Source organism: Acanthisitta chloris, unplaced genomic scaffold (assembly GCF_000695815.1).
Source record: "Acanthisitta chloris isolate BGI_N310 unplaced genomic scaffold, ASM69581v1 scaffold9361, whole genome shotgun sequence".
Lineage (NCBI taxonomy): Eukaryota > Metazoa > Chordata > Aves > Passeriformes > Acanthisittidae > Acanthisitta > Acanthisitta chloris.
In genome coordinates, this window is record NW_008657629.1 from 36145 (window position 1) to 51560 (window position 15416).

Here is a 15416-nt window from a genome sequence, read left to right on the forward strand (position 1 = left end):
CTTTCCTTCCTGCTTTTGTGTAGACTTCTTGGCGGTACAGCAGGGAACTGAGTACTTTTATTTTTTTTCTTCCCCCACCCCCCCGCCCCCCCGATCTATTTTTCAGATGTCGGACACTCTCAGGATCACCCAGACCAAAGAACTTTAAGAAGGTTCATTTTATCAAGAACATGCGGCAGCACGATACCAGAAACGGCAGGTACTGTGCATGCAAAGGCTGCTTCTGCAAAGGCAATCCATGGGGCTTGAGGGCCAGGGCAGGGTCAGCATCCCAGTGCAAGAGCACAGTGTGCCATTTCCACTCACCACATATGTCCTAACGGCCTTTAAAATAGACTGTGAAGGTTCAGGCTGCAGTGCACACTCCTTCCTCGCGGGAAGTACGTGTCGATGGAAGTGCTAGCCCATAGATTTCAAGGCCTGTGTCTCCTTAATACAAAGAACTTGCATAAAAGGAAAATCTGTGGTGCTGTCAGAGTAAACTAGGCATAATCTGGTTGCATTTCTTTGAGGGTGTTGCCAGGTGCTAAGTGGAGCAAATTTAGCAATGGTTCAATGATACTTCAACATCTATTAGTGGATACACAGTGCCTGTTGGTAAATGCACAGCCAGGGATGGTTGTGGCAAGTTGAAGTGTGGGATCCTGGTTTTCCTGGCAGATGTAGGCAGAGTGGCTGCCGGGGGATATGTGAGGGGTGCAGCTGTGGCAGCAGCACACCCCAAGCTGGAATGTGCACTGCCCGGATTACAACCATAGGCATCAGTGGGACAGCAGCAATCCGCTGAGACTTTGCTTCCCGCAAAGGCATGATGCCTGCTGTGGTGTTCCCATCTGCAAAATGGATTATTTATTGCAGTATCATCCAGCTCAAAAGTGAAACTAGCTTTCTGCTTTTAAAGAAGATATCTGCCCTCTCTGATTTTTCTCAAGACAATTTCTCCATGTGCCTCATGATTTTATCTTTGTCCTTCCAAACCTGAGTAAGTTTGAAATAGGCTATGTGAACAGGTTGCATGTAGACTAAACTGTCTCACTGAGAGTTGACCCTTGCACATACCTGTGCTCATACAACTGCCATGGCTTAGAACTGCATACGTTCCTGTGGACCATGTGCGTGTGGCCTTCGATTTCCATCAAACATGGAACCATGTCGGTAGAAATTCTGACATTGCATTGAACCACAGGTTTTATTCTGGTAGGTGTTACTTGACTCAAGAAAACATTTCTCCACTTTTATTCTCACATGTAAAAGTAAATGCAGTGAAAGGTAGTAATCAACATAAATGTTGCAGAAGGTGGCCCTGAGAGATTTTAAAAACAGCTTTAGAAATAGACGCACGCAAAACTGTTGCCTTGACTATTGTCTGACTAGCAGCTGATTATTGTCCTTACAACAAATACATGTGGAATCAAATGCTGAAAAGCAGCCCTCTAATTTTAGTCCATTTTGTGCATAAGTAGATGTATGCTTGGGGAATTTCTTACAGCAAAAAATACTTGTAAGGTATTATGCAAATTCCATAGAGAACGAGTAAGTTCTGAGATGTGTATGTAAAATCTGCCTAACCTTGATAGAATATTATCTGCAAAAAGAATGAATAAATATTGGATCTGTAAACTCTTCTCTCCATGTTTTGAAAAAGAAGTGCTTGCAGCATATGTGCAGCATTTTATCTTAATTCATAGATTAGCCATTATGGCTGACAGTATAACTGAATATTTTTCTTGCTAAAAAGCAGTGGGGAAGCTTCTGTTATTCAACTGCCTTCTTATCTTTATCAACAGACACGGTTTTCCAGAATATTTCCACAATTGTAATAAAGATCTCTTTATCTAGAATACAGATACAATAAGAATAAGAGACATAGTTTTAGAAAACAGTTTTCTTCCTATGGTCTTAGAGCCACAATGATGTTAGCTAGAAACAAAATGTGAAGTTAACACTTCGTGTTACCTCCATGTTTAGCAGTAAGTACTCTGGGTACAGACTGTTTTTTCGAGGGGTCTGGATGCAGTTGCAGTCACTGAAGTTAATAGGCATTCTGGATGAAAAGGGCCTCTAGAAATTCAGGTGGATCTGCTTTATGTGTTCATCGTAGAATCAACAGTGTTTCTGAGCACCTTAAGAACTTTAAAGCTGGTTACCTCTCCAGTTCCTTGTGACATGGAGGAGCACATCCTTCTGGGGCTCCCTTCTATACCTGGGACCTTGTCCCATGTAGCTCATGCATGGTCATGCAGGATGCAAGCACTGAGCTGGGCTGGAGCTGGGCTCTCTTGAGCTCTCCCCAAAACCCCTGACCCTTTTGGCACAGCATGTCCGTGTTTCACTTAACTTGAGGAACCAAACTTTGAAAATATCTACACAGAATATATTTCTGGGTGGTAAATTCGGTGACTGGGCTTTAAAATAGTGCATTCAGTAAATGTTTCACTGGCTTCTGATTGTGTCACAGCAGAGAAAACTGAAGTGTGAGTGATATCTCAGGGTTCCTTTCACTGGTAACTGCCCTTATTTGTGGCTCTCAACCTGTGAAGTGACATGTCCTTGTCCTGTGGCACTGAGAGCTCTTTGCCTCTCAGCCTCAGGGATGACACATGTTGAGTGACAATGCTCTGGGTCCAGCCTTTGGCAGTCCAGCAACAAGGCAGGTCTAGCTATGGTTAAAATTAGTTCAGCTATTTATCACAGAGAAAAACCACCTATACACAGACTGGAATTTATCAGCAAGTCCTTGTAAAGCTTCCTGTTGATGGTTCTGTGCACTGGTTAAACCGGTTTCTTCGGATTTGTAGGACGTGGCTTATTAAAGGAGCTGGAAAATTAGGTTTCCTAGACTGTGTTATCAAAGCAGTCTTGTAAAATAGCACAAAATAAATTTTCCTGTTTTGACAAAGGCAAGTCAACTCTAACATACACAGTAGCAGAGGTAGCCACCAGCATATGGTTTCACTGACTTTACTCAACAGGTTTATTGGTAATACCCTCCATAAACTGAAGATTAGCAAAAACAAGCCACTGAAACAGCAACCTGAGCCAGCTGAACAATTTGTGGTGAGAATGGGACAAGAACATTAACAAGAGTTACCCTCTACAGCAGATATAAAAGCTGTAAACCAATGTTTCCTTTTCCACCCCATGCCGTTGCTTTCTCAGTTTTTTTGTTAGTATACACATCTAAGCAAAGGCCAGACACCACCATGAAAGGTCTCTTTTACTTCCCTTTCAATTGTGGAAATGCACACATGTGCAGTCTAAGAGGTCAATTGTTTGCAGCATCCTCACAGTTCATACTTACTCTTAGCCACCTTCCAATAGCCCCAACCTGAATGTGTGAGACACCAAAATGAGGACTGCTACCCAGACAGCATCCATGGTTTGTATGTTTGCCTTTGCATGCAGGGAAGCAGAGCCCTGGCAGTCAAACGTCATCAATCAGGAATGAGAAAAGAGGCTACAGTATTCCACATGTGTATGGTACATATGACATTGCCTGATCACAGCCTTTTGTTGCAACACAATCAAACCTAGACAGAGATGTTGAAGAAAACAAACATTATTCTTCAAGTCAAGCGAATTATTCTGTTGAGAACTTTGTGCTCAGTAAGTTTTTGTGTAGCATACATCTCATGAAGAAATTGGTTTTTACATCATCAGACCTTTGCACGTTGTCAGAACTCTCTTGCCAAAATAGTGGTTGCTCTGAACCATAGTAATTAGTGCAACTCTCTGGTGAAATGTGAGAATTAGAGAGTGAAAATCTTTTTGTTGAAGTGATTTTAAACATGTCTAGGTGGCACAGTTGGCATCAGGGCATGTAAACCCACTCTCAGGCTGTTCCTTATGTCAGAAGTAGCTCATTCAGAGCTGCACAGGATCATAGATGTCCTTTGTTGAGGAGTTGAAATCCAGGAAAATGGTTCTCTCCTATAAGCAGTAATTCGATTTTCTTGAACAGCAATGGACTTCCACCACATCATCTTCTCCAAAGCATACTTTTTGACAAGTTTCTGGACTTTCTGCACCAGCAAGTTATTGCAGGGCTTCAGAATTTTGTTTGTTTTCCATGCATACCATCAGTCCTCTACATAAAATGCCATTTTATCCCTCTGTGATGAGCTTCTGATTACTGCCTTCCCTTCTTCTCTTCCAGTCCAGCTCCTAAGGCTGTTTTGCATCAGGCACCTTCAGCAGCTCTGCAGATGAGGTTTTGTGGTATCCTGGCAATGGAGGCCATGGGCTTCTCTGACACTCTGCCTGGGAGATCTTTATGTAAAGTAGGTCCCCCAGTTTATGGAAAGAGAGGCAATACTTGGGTCCCAAGGGAAAGAAATCTGAAAAAAAATAGAGGCTGGGCTGGTGCTTTTTATTTCCTTTCTTGTCTGATTCCTTGTGATACACACAGTTCTGTGGTAACTTCCTACTGTTGTCTCTGTTTGTGGACATGGAAGCACCAGTTTGTTTTTCTTTAAATATTAAGAGTTGGATGTTTTTTTTAGGGAGGTCTGGGCGTTGGTGGAAGAGCTGTATTTCCAGAAGCAACCAGAGGGAGGGGGGTAATATGCTTAGTGGGTACTGTGGTTTTCCGAATTCAAAGATGCTTTCTGATGTCAGCCTCGAAACCTGTGCCAAGTTTCATACATCAGCAAACAAGGCTTTCAGTGAACAAGCAAGCTGTTGTGAGTAGCAACCATTCAGCAATAAGCAGTGGCAAGCACAAAATTAATCATATGCCAGGGTTTTTTCGCCTGTGGATTGCCTTTCTTTGAGAAATGAGATGTGAAAAAATTACTCCCTCCTGCTCTGTAACTTGCTGCTGCACCATGCCACCATCTTACAGAATCTGAGATGTTTACCATAGGTAAGGAGTATTACAGCATTCAGACAAATGATGAAATCATACTTTATCTCCTGCAGGAGAACTTCCTGAAGCTGTGTGTATATTTATTATTAGAAACCCTCCTTTATTAAAGGCTAAATAACCCCTTTGCTTTTAAACATGCCTCTAAGGAAGAAAATAGGTTTACTGTAACAGAATGGTCCAGGAGAAGGAAAATCGATCATTCTGCTTTTTTCCAAGCATTACGTGCAGCAGCTCTCTTGGGGAGCTAAACCTTTTCCAAGAATGATGACTAAGCTGGGGCCTTAAGGAAATAGTGTTTTAGTAACAGCATAACTGGTACGAGATTTATAGGCGCAAATGATGTTTTACAGACAAAAGAATAAAATAGCTTGCTAGGGTGTCTTGTCCAGCTTTGACCAGCACAGGACAAAGAGTGAACATTTCATGTGAAATCCTCACATACAGATCTGTGGAACACAATGTCAAAAAAATTAATGATGGTGAGCAGAGCAAGGAACTGCAATAGCCCTGACAACCAGCATAGCAGTAGGTCCTAGCGTTTTTCCACAAGTAGAGGTTTTTAGAAAGGTAACACATCAGTAAATTCTAACACTAATCAGATCAGAAAATAGCACAGATTGCCATCACTGTGTCTTAGAGGAATTTGACATGAAATAGCCTGTTTGTCAGCTTCGGAGAAAAGAAGGGTCAGTTGTACAATTGTACAATTCTCGGTGTCCTGAAGATAATAAGGAAAGTGGGTATATCTATAAACAATCCATTGTTTGTTGTCACTTCATATCTTGCACCTTGATCAACCCTCTCTTGGCTTCTTGCCAATCTGCATGTCCCAAAAGTATAATAATGATGGTTTAGGGGTTGTGGTGGTAGTGCTGGGTGGATGGTTGGCTGGATGATCTTGCATGTCTCTTCCAACCTTGATGATTCTATGATACTACTGACAGTCTATGCTGTTTTATGGAAAGTGGGTATTGACCTCAAGGCAGTTTTGATGTTCCTTAATGATATGTCAGAGCTTGATGGCTAAAGGCAGTAGCGTGGCTGTATAACAGTGAGGTTGCTCCAAGATACTTGATTTAAAGAAAATGAACTCTATCCCAGCTGAAACCAGGACAGTATCACACAGTGACTTTGCAGATGTTGTAGAGATTTGGAGACTGGTTAAAAATACAAGGCATTTGCACTAAGGCTGTCCTGAGTTCTGAGATAAGCTCTCTGCTGGCAGATAATGCATGCTTTCATGTAGCCAATTCTTGAGCTAACTGCCTATAAGGAATGAAGGCAAGCCATGCTTACAGGAGGAGGGATTCAGCCCTGACAGTGACTGAGACAGACGTGGTGCTGGAGGAGAAATGGCAAGAAACTAGGATCACTCATCCCTGAGTGTCAATGCAACATCATAGCCAAGAGGGCTAATGTGAGTATTGGGCACAGAGGTTGGCAGGGTGTCAGGGCTAGACATTGATCTTAAAGGTAAGACTGAAAGATGTGCAACTGCTTAGGGCAATGATACTGCCCAGAGACCAAGAAAGAGTGATGGGGAAACTCCGGAGAAGACACGGAGGAACCCTGAAAACAGTGAAAGATTCTGAAAGCTTATGACAACAGCAAACTTAGGCTTCATCCATGAACCAGGATTTCATGAACAAGAAGCCAAAAATCAAGGGTGTCCTTTGGTTTAGCAGAGAAAGGTCATAACCAACAGCCAGAAATTCTTTGTCCAACAAACGCAGACTCCAAGTCAGCCACAGAGTTGTGGTGTGTATCACTGGTACTTGCTGGTGTCTATCACCTGGGTTTCTCCTGGATTTGTCTGTTTAGTATGAGCCATCACAGTGAGGTGTCAGAACAGCCCTGTGCCTCTCTGGGTGGACTCCTTTCACTGGAAAAGGATCTGTTCTGGATTCCAAGTAATGTCTTCCTAGAAAGCCTGTAGAGGGGTTGGGACTCCACTACTCAGTTACTGCTCGTTTGCTATGGCACAGGCTTCAGCACTTCTGTTAAGACTCTGTAGCGCGATACCTGTGAGAGAAAAAAGAGGAGGGAGAAATCATCCGTTATGGAAGTTTTATAATCACGAATTCCTCAATGGTAACATCTGTCGCTTTGCTTATTGTGGTGGGATTTTAAAATTTTAGTCTTTGATTTCTTTTATTTTCTTTTATATTTTAGAATAGTCCTTATCAGCAGCAGAAGATCCTTCTGTAGCATATTTTCAGTGCTGCCATATCGAGACTGTACCCAAGTCGGGTATGTATATTTATACATGTACTACATAGTCTTTCTGGGCCTGCATGTAGACCTGATAACAGACAACAGCATGATGGAGGCTAATGCTTTTACATACCTGCTCTGAGAAGAGATAAATACGCTTAGATATATTTGCTTTGTGGAACATTATCAGGTTAAAACTACAGCTGTCAGTCCCCAGTTTATTTGTATGTGTTGTGGTATGTTTGATTATTAAGCTGGAGAAAACTAGCCCCCTGAAATTGACATTCTTAAAAAATGCAGGTTTTAGTGTTTCTTCTGACTTCACTCATCTGTGGCAAAACAGCCAAAAGACAGCACAACTTTAATTTTATAAGCCATCTTAGCTTTTTTATTCTCCCATGAAAACATGGTGCTACTGTATCTAGATTTCCAGAACTGTAAAGAAACATTTGGATTTAAACAGAATACCTTTTCATTGTACATTTAGCCATTGGTCAGATCATTCAGTCAGTGAGAACAGATTATTTTGGCCATAATACTGTGCAGGTTCATAGCTCGTGTAAGCATTGTCCCTTGCATGGTGTGATGTGCTGAGACACTATACCTCTGACAGAAAAGTTTTCCTCAGAATGAAGCAGTTCTCCAAAGACTGAGAAAGCTTTTTGCTCTTCCACTGATACTTCAAAAGTGGAACAAACTGGATTTGGCTGGAAGATGTTGCCTGGCAGGCTCTGGGACACAGCTTGCTGGGTGCCTTCAGAGCTGCAGCACAAGGCTGAGAAGGGCAGTGCTGGTGGGCAGCTGCTCTCTGCCTCTGGGGCAGAGGAGTGAAGTGTGTCCACTGTGGCCACTTGCCAGGATGCTGAGAAGTCTTTGTAGTTGGGGTTGACTAGTGACTGCAAGGCACAGATTTTGTGGGAAATAGTCAGTTGATAGACTGAGGTGGGTTTGAAAGAGCTAGAAATCATTTAGAGTTGAATTTACCACTGTATAAAGGATGAAATTGGCTCATAGTTTTCTGCCATCTCTTTGGTTCTGGAGAATGATTTATCACAAGTTGCTTGTGCATCAGTAATTCAAAACAAAGGGAGATTATTTTTAATGCACAAAGGAAAGGAAGCACCTTTGTAGGAGAGTTGACTTGTTCTCCTGTCTCTTACAGTAAATTTTTTCCCTTAATTAAACTGTGATGACACATCAGGCAGACACATTGACAGACTGGCAGGCCTGTTCATTGTTCTTGAGTGTACTGCCATTCATTTGTGGTCATCACCCTGTGGAAATTGCCCCTATTGGAAATTGAATATATTTTGACATGCTGATGACTGGTTATATATACCTTCTAAATCATAGCAGTAATGAGCCTTGCTGCAAAACTAAGTATTATTTCAGCATGTCATGTCTTGTACCGTGCTTGTGCAGCAAGAAGGGCATGGACTGAGAAGCAAGTGCCAGGACCCAACAATCCAGCCCTGTTCCCTTTGCTAAAAAGCCAAGATTTAAAAAAAGTGCCCTCTTGTCTTTCTTCCAGAGCATCAGAGGAAGAGAGAAACAATTCAGTGTCACCTCCTTACAGGAACAGCTGGTGCAAAGAACAGATGAGGCAGTATAGCGTAAACTGTAGCCACTCTGTTCAGTCTGTGCAGTACTTACTTACTTCATTGCACATTTTGGATGTGTAGTAGGAGGGGGGAGAGACACTGGGTACCCTTTTGAAGTACTGTAGTGACAGCATCCCTTAGCTTTGCTTTCAGTGAATCCCTGGATTGCTGATGCCTGTCCCCAGGCAAGACGTCCGAACTGCTTTACTTTCTGCAAACATTGCTGAATTGTTTCTGAAAAGAAGCAGATCATTGCAGGGAAACAAAGGCACACCTGCAATTTGACTGGAGAAAGCCCTGTCAGGAGTGGAAGAGTAGGATGGATGAGCAGGCTGGGGAAACTGTTCCATGTGAAAGGAGCCCACAGTGGAGCTGCTGCTGCTTCTCCACCTCTGCTCCGACTCACGGGCACTGGTCAGTGCAGAAATCTCCAGGCACAGCTGTATTTTGTCAAGGTTGACAGTCTCCGTTGTACAGTAGGCAGTACAGAAGAGCTGTTCTGTATTGATGCTGTCAGGTAATCTACAGGAGCAGATCCATTATTAAAAATCTGTGAAAGACAGTTCCTAAAGTCACAGCTGAACTCTGTGTACTTGTCCAGGGTGGATAGGGCAACACCACCCCTCACCAATGAGGTGCAAGCAGTGTACTCTAGACTGTGATCCTCACTTGCTCACCCTCCATGCAGAGATCAAACTACAACAGCAAGAACCCTCCCCAACCCCCCAGATTGTGTTTTTAAGTGGCTGTATAAATACCAGTGGAGGTCTGGGGCTTGCAGGGAGGAGAGCCATAGAAGCATGGAAGAGGATGAAGCTTGAGGTGTCCCCTGGAATGTGTTTCCAAATCCTCTTCCTCAGCAGCAGGCTTCTGAAGGGAGACCTACTCCAGAGCAGTGCAGAGGCCATCAGTAGTGAATGGCAGATTTTTCTTCCTGCAGTTTCAAAAGGCCATTCTGGTAGTACGTACTGAGGCTGAGAAGGAAGGTCACCATGTGCTGGGAGAATTACTTTTTCTAGTTTTCTCTGTTACATTGAAGAAAAATATAAAGGTACAAAGCAGAGAGTGACATGGGGAGAAAGAAAGTCATGAACAGAACTAACGATTTGAATGTTCTGTCCTTGAAATTTTGTCCATACCTTGTGTCCAATGGAAACCTGATGCTTCAGCTTGTAATGGTTTTGTCCAAGGGAAAAGAGGACAATAAAAACTACATTGACAAAGGTTTAGAGATGTGTTATCTCCTACTGTAGTCATGGAGAGCCAGGTACTTTTGTGGGTCCGGGCCACAAATTCTCTCCAGATCCCACTACATTAAGATTGTGGGCATCTTTGCCAGTGGCATGAAGACAGCCACAGCTTCACCTGTTGCCATGGCCAAGAGTAGGGTAATGGGCAGGACCAGAGCTTGACTTTCTTCCCTCATCTAGACCAGTAGAGCAGCTGCAACAGCAGATACAGCCAGGTGAAAGCAATGTAAAGGCTACACTGCAAGTCAGGTGGGTGCCGAGCATCTTGCCTGCTGGCATCCCTTGACCCCCAGGATCCCTTGGTGTTACGGCGCAGTCATCAGACCCTACATAGGGTTTAGTAGTGTCTAAGGGGAGTGATGTAGTGATGCAGGTTACCCTGTACTGGGAGCACTGTAACAGTGTTATTGCCTCTGTTCTTATATTAACAGACAACACACAGAGAAACTGTCATTACCATTATAGGCTGATCTCCAGAGGCAGGTAACACCTATAGGATCCAGCAGCACTGATTATGTTGTCTGAATGTTTGGCTTCAGTAATATCTTTATGACATACGAAGTCATTGTGTGATGCACAGATTAGAGGCAATGCAATTCAAGTGCTAGTGGTGTTATTGCAGGATTGGTTTGTGCAGTTGCTACTCTTTTTTTTTCTTTTTTTTTTTTTTTTTCCCCCAGTGTATTGGAAGCCTTCATGGCTAAAGGGTATTCATGATCTGAATTTTTCTGCTGAACAAAGTCATGCTAACCTGTACAATTTGCATGTTCTTACCATGCAGAGATTTTGCAGTAATGTTTACAAACAAAACACATGCATGAGGAGATGCAACACTGACTACTGAACCTTCTTTGTGGAGAGATACTTGTGCTTTATAAAAATTGTTTCACCTCTCCTTTCTCACCATTCACTGATGTTATACTGTGGATCATGTTGACACCCCAGTATTCTTTAATAGTGCTTACAAATTGAAGCATCATATATAAAATTATGCTAATACTATTCTTTAAATCCTTTTTCTTTAAATATAATACTCCAAAAGATATAAGAGCTACTTTGCAAAGGGTATCGAAACTGGATTTCTGGCTTGATGTCCACTTCACATCTTCCTTGCCAGAGATGAGAATTAATCCCCATCTAGTTCTGCAGATGGGCAGAAAATGGGAGGTAGTGGCCTGCCATTTTTATCAGAGGTGCACCTTGTGCATCTCCTGAGCTTCTGTAGCACACTCCTCCTTTGTCAGATGTTGGTTGTCACAGTTGGAAGCTTGTGGAATTGAACCTTGATAACTGTTCCTCTTCCAGGACAGGGGAAGATGCCTCAGGGCCACAGCAGGTAGCTGCCCCACCATGCACACAGTCAGCACAGTCATGTATGCCCACATGTTGACCTGCTCTGGGCCCTCAGAGGGGATTCAAGTCATGGCAAACCAAAGAGTGAAGCTCTTTGTGGGTGGATTAAACAAGACTCGAAGCAAACCATCTGGAGCCCACTTGGAGATGGGCTCCAGATGGTTTGAGGTGAATTGGATTTCAGTCCTTTGAGACAGGAGCTGGGGATCAGACACAGAATATATCAACCTTTAAGGCATTAGGCAGGTCATGCTCTGGGCACTTGAGTCTCCAGAGAGGAACTGTTAGAGCCAGGCTCTCTGGGAATGTGCCTGCAGGTTTCTGCCCACTCCCTGGCATGGTCTGTACAAGGGCACTCTGTGAACCCACCATGTGACCCCAGCCAGGGTGGAGAAGGACCAGGTTCAGTTCTGCCTCCAGGTAGCTACCCTGGAAAAGGCAGATTTCCTTTACAGGGAAGAAGGGAAGCCATTCTCTACTGCTTGCCTGCTCTTGGAGCTTCTCTAGGCACGACTTTCCCATCAATGTCCAGGGAGATGGTACAACTCTGGCAGCCCTCACAGATGATGCTGGAGTCGCTCCATGTGTCCTGCAGGACATGGTGACCTGCAAAAAGGCTCTGCACATGCTTGCAGCCAAGTGAGAGCAATCCAGTTCTCATTAGTATTTTAAGATGCCTAAGCAGTTTAAGAAAAAGGGGCAATGGCAACGTATGTGTGTCACTGTGAGAGGTGTTATAAAGGAGGAAGAATGTACTGTGTTGTCTTTCCCCCCAGGAGTTAGCTGGGTTTACAGTTCTGTTGTTTGGTTTCTATGCTTTGGCATGCACCATTATGGTTCATTATTTAAAAACAGGTTTTTGTAAGGGACTTTTTAGGCTTGTTTTTTTCAATGGCAAAAGCATTCACAGACTGAAATCCTACCTATTCTGATGGTATTTTTTGTTATGTTCTGAGAACCTTTTAAGAGCTTCCAAGATCCTGTGAGGTCCTGTCCAGAAGATAAATCTGGAGGACCTGAGGGAGGAGGAGAGCTGGCAGTGTCACACAAATGCACCACTGCAGCACAGCTAGCCTTACATTCAGCTCCCAGCTGCTGGGCTTGCAGTGACTGACTGATGGCAGGGCTGGAGGTGATGAGCTACAGGACAGGAAAATCAGTGCATCTGATAGTGTGCATCCTTATAAACCCAGCCAAATTCACCTCATCTTTTATTCTTCATGGCATTAAATTAGTGAAATTAAAAATTTACCTGCGGCAGGCATAGCTGCTGAATATTGCTGTCTTGACAAGAATATAGGTATTCATCTGACAAGCCTTGCCTCCTGCTAAAGGAAATAATGCAGTATGAGTAATCGAGTGGATTCAAGCCCAGGAAATGGACAATTCTTCTGAAGTAAAGCAGTAAGGCATTAGATAAAAAAATTTCTATCTTTCTCAGAAATGCTACAAACCAGCTTCATCCAGTTTCTAAAGATAATCTAAAGATAAACCGCAGCTGAATTTAACTTTCAATTTAACTAAGTGCTGGCCAGAGCAATCATGAGCTCACTGATGCCCAGAGCAAGAGGGTTTCAATACTATCACCCCAAATAACATATAACTGCAGTGATCAATGAGTCCAACAGCTTTCATTACCTAAACTCTGAAATCTTTGTTCATCTTCAGTGTTTAAACTGGGTAAGAAAGTCGTATGCAAAATGAGGCGAAAGAAGCGTTTAGGTGAGGTTGTCATGCACCCCTGCCATCAATTATTTTTTTGTCAGGTTGGGTAGCAAGCATTGCAGAGAGTGTGAGAAACAGGACAGTATTTACCGGAGAAATGAGAGCATCTAAATTGCTGTATGGATAGTAGCAATAAGCAGAGAGCAAAGTGGGATACTCTGTTACGTCCTTCAGATTTGTTACCAAGTTCCTTGCTGTTCTTCCCCAACGGATTTTGTATGTGAGGCAGTTTGGGTTAAGTAATTGATCTCAAGTGCTTTTCCTGAGCATATATCATTCCATAGGCCAGGCTATCTCTTTTTAGCCTATAATAGAGAAACTGAAATATTCCTGCTTTTTTTTTTTTTGCCATTGCCCATTTTCTCTGCTTCTCACAAACTGAACAAAAACCCCAAACCAAGTGTGTATTAGCCTTACAGAAAGACACACAAATCTGGTTTATTTATTTTCTGACAACAGGACATTTTAAAGCTAATAATCTCATGTATTAATTTTATAGAGCCACCATTGCTCATTTTTGTGAGTTGCTCTGTTCCCTTAGATTGAAATTAAGCAATGAATCTCCAAAAACTAGTAAGTTTAAATTTTGAACTTTGACTCTGTCTTGGGCAAAACATCAGGATAAGAGCTGTGTGCTTGACACCTAAATAGCTTTGGGGAGAGAAAAAGGATGCTGGCCCGTTAGAGCCGTCTTTCTAGGAGTTTTTCTGCCTCCTCTCCCTGTAAATTGCAGCTGGAGTTGTTCTGGCAACACTAATGGCATTAGGATCCGAACGCTCTCGATTAATTATAGCAGGCAGTCTCAGGCAGCAGGAGATCTGCTGCTGGTATGACTGGTAGTGCATCTTTTCCAGAGCTGTCATGGTCCTTGTCCCTGTAAACAGAGATGATAAGTGGAAATTATTTACAGTGACAGATGAGAGCAGTATCTTTTCTTGATGTCTCATGAACAGCTTTCGCTTTTAGAATCTTAAAAATAAAAAAAAACCCTTAACAGTCAGGAATCACTAAGCATAAAATACAGGCACAGAAGGCTGATGTCTCTAAATAACAATTATTAGGTTCATTTTTGCAATAAGCAGAGGGCTTTTTCATGTATCTAGAAATCTATTTAATATTTAATGGACTCCTAAATTATTTACAGGTTAGAGTGCTCAACTCTTACTGTCATTTAAACAGCAAGTGCCCAGCAGGAGTCCTGCATGGGACTTTGTAGATCATGTCAAAGCATAACATTGGATTCATTAAAGAAATGTTATACTTCCAGAGGTAATAGCATCCAATCTACATTCTGTTAATCCTAGCCTGGCTAATAAAAGACATGGTGAGATTTCTTGTTTTGATTCTTATCTATCTGCTCCATAAAACTTGTCACCATCCGAAACAAATCTGGGATCCCAAGTCGCCAGGAGCTGTTCAAAGAAAATCTGTGAACTTAGTTAGATGGTGAAACTTTCATTTTTCTTGCAGTCCTGGATAACTAAAACAATATGCTTAGTTTTGAGAGTAGTTTATTAACACTGCTCAGCTCTCTGGAAATGGTATGCATGAATACCTAGAGCTTGACATTGATGTAAATCAGGGTAAGTCACCAAACTTTGTCAGAAACTGGGATCTAGTTTTTTGCCTCATAAGGAAATGTCATCCCTGATCTTCTCATTTCCACAAGCTTTCCCTGCTCGAACAAAGTGAAGGTAGTAAAATTAAGTTCCCATGATTTATTTTTGCTTTTCAGTGGCTGCTTGAATCCCTTGAAAAGTTTTTAAAAAGCACTTTTGGAAATAAAACAGGAAAACCAAAACTGAGGAAGACAAGGAAGGAAGTGTTCTTCACTTAAAAGCCTCTTTGGCAAGGACTCTCTTTCCTACCTCTGCATTTTCTAAGCACCGTTTACTACTGGGTATTGGTTCATGCAGTTCCTCTGTCCCATCGGTAATCTGAATTACTTAAACACAGTGGGAGCTTGATTGGTTTTTTATATGAAGTGCCTATCCTCTATATGTTCCTGCCTCGCAGGGCCCTTTGACTGGTGCCATGTGAAAGCATGTGTCGTGAACAACTTGGTGGTGGTGGTTGACAGCACTGGTGCAGTGGCTGGACTCAAACAAATGTCCTGACCCTTCTTCGGGCACCTCTCACCCATTTGAAGTGGGCTAAGTGGAGACATCCCCCAGATCTTTCCTAGTTGTTGCTCTTGTGATTTTGGGGGTATAGGAAAGCAGCTGTGCTTGGGCTCCCCCCAGCAGCAGGGTGGCAACCCTTGGGCTTGCTGTCCCAGAGAGAGCATTTGTACACTCTTTGTCTTTAATAGGAGGGAGAGGGAAAAAATCAAGGCCTGTCCTGCAAAACCTTGACTGGCTTGCTGTTGATTGTAGTGATAGGGAGCTCTAAAAGGATACAGTAAAG

The 15416-nt window shown here is 42.7% G+C and overlaps 1 protein-coding gene across 1 annotated transcript in view; it reads left to right on the plus strand.

Moving 5' to 3' along the window:
* Positions 1–15416, plus strand: part of CABLES1 (Cdk5 and Abl enzyme substrate 1) — a 35663-nt gene that overhangs the window by 2264 nt on the left and 17983 nt on the right. Inside the window, exons 2-3 of the mRNA XM_009084797.1 lie at positions 107–199; positions 7040–7117. Of these exons, the coding sequence (XP_009083045.1) occupies positions 171–199; positions 7040–7117 (107 nt within the window). The 5' untranslated portion in view covers positions 107–170. The remainder of the gene's footprint in view (positions 1–106; positions 200–7039; positions 7118–15416) is intronic.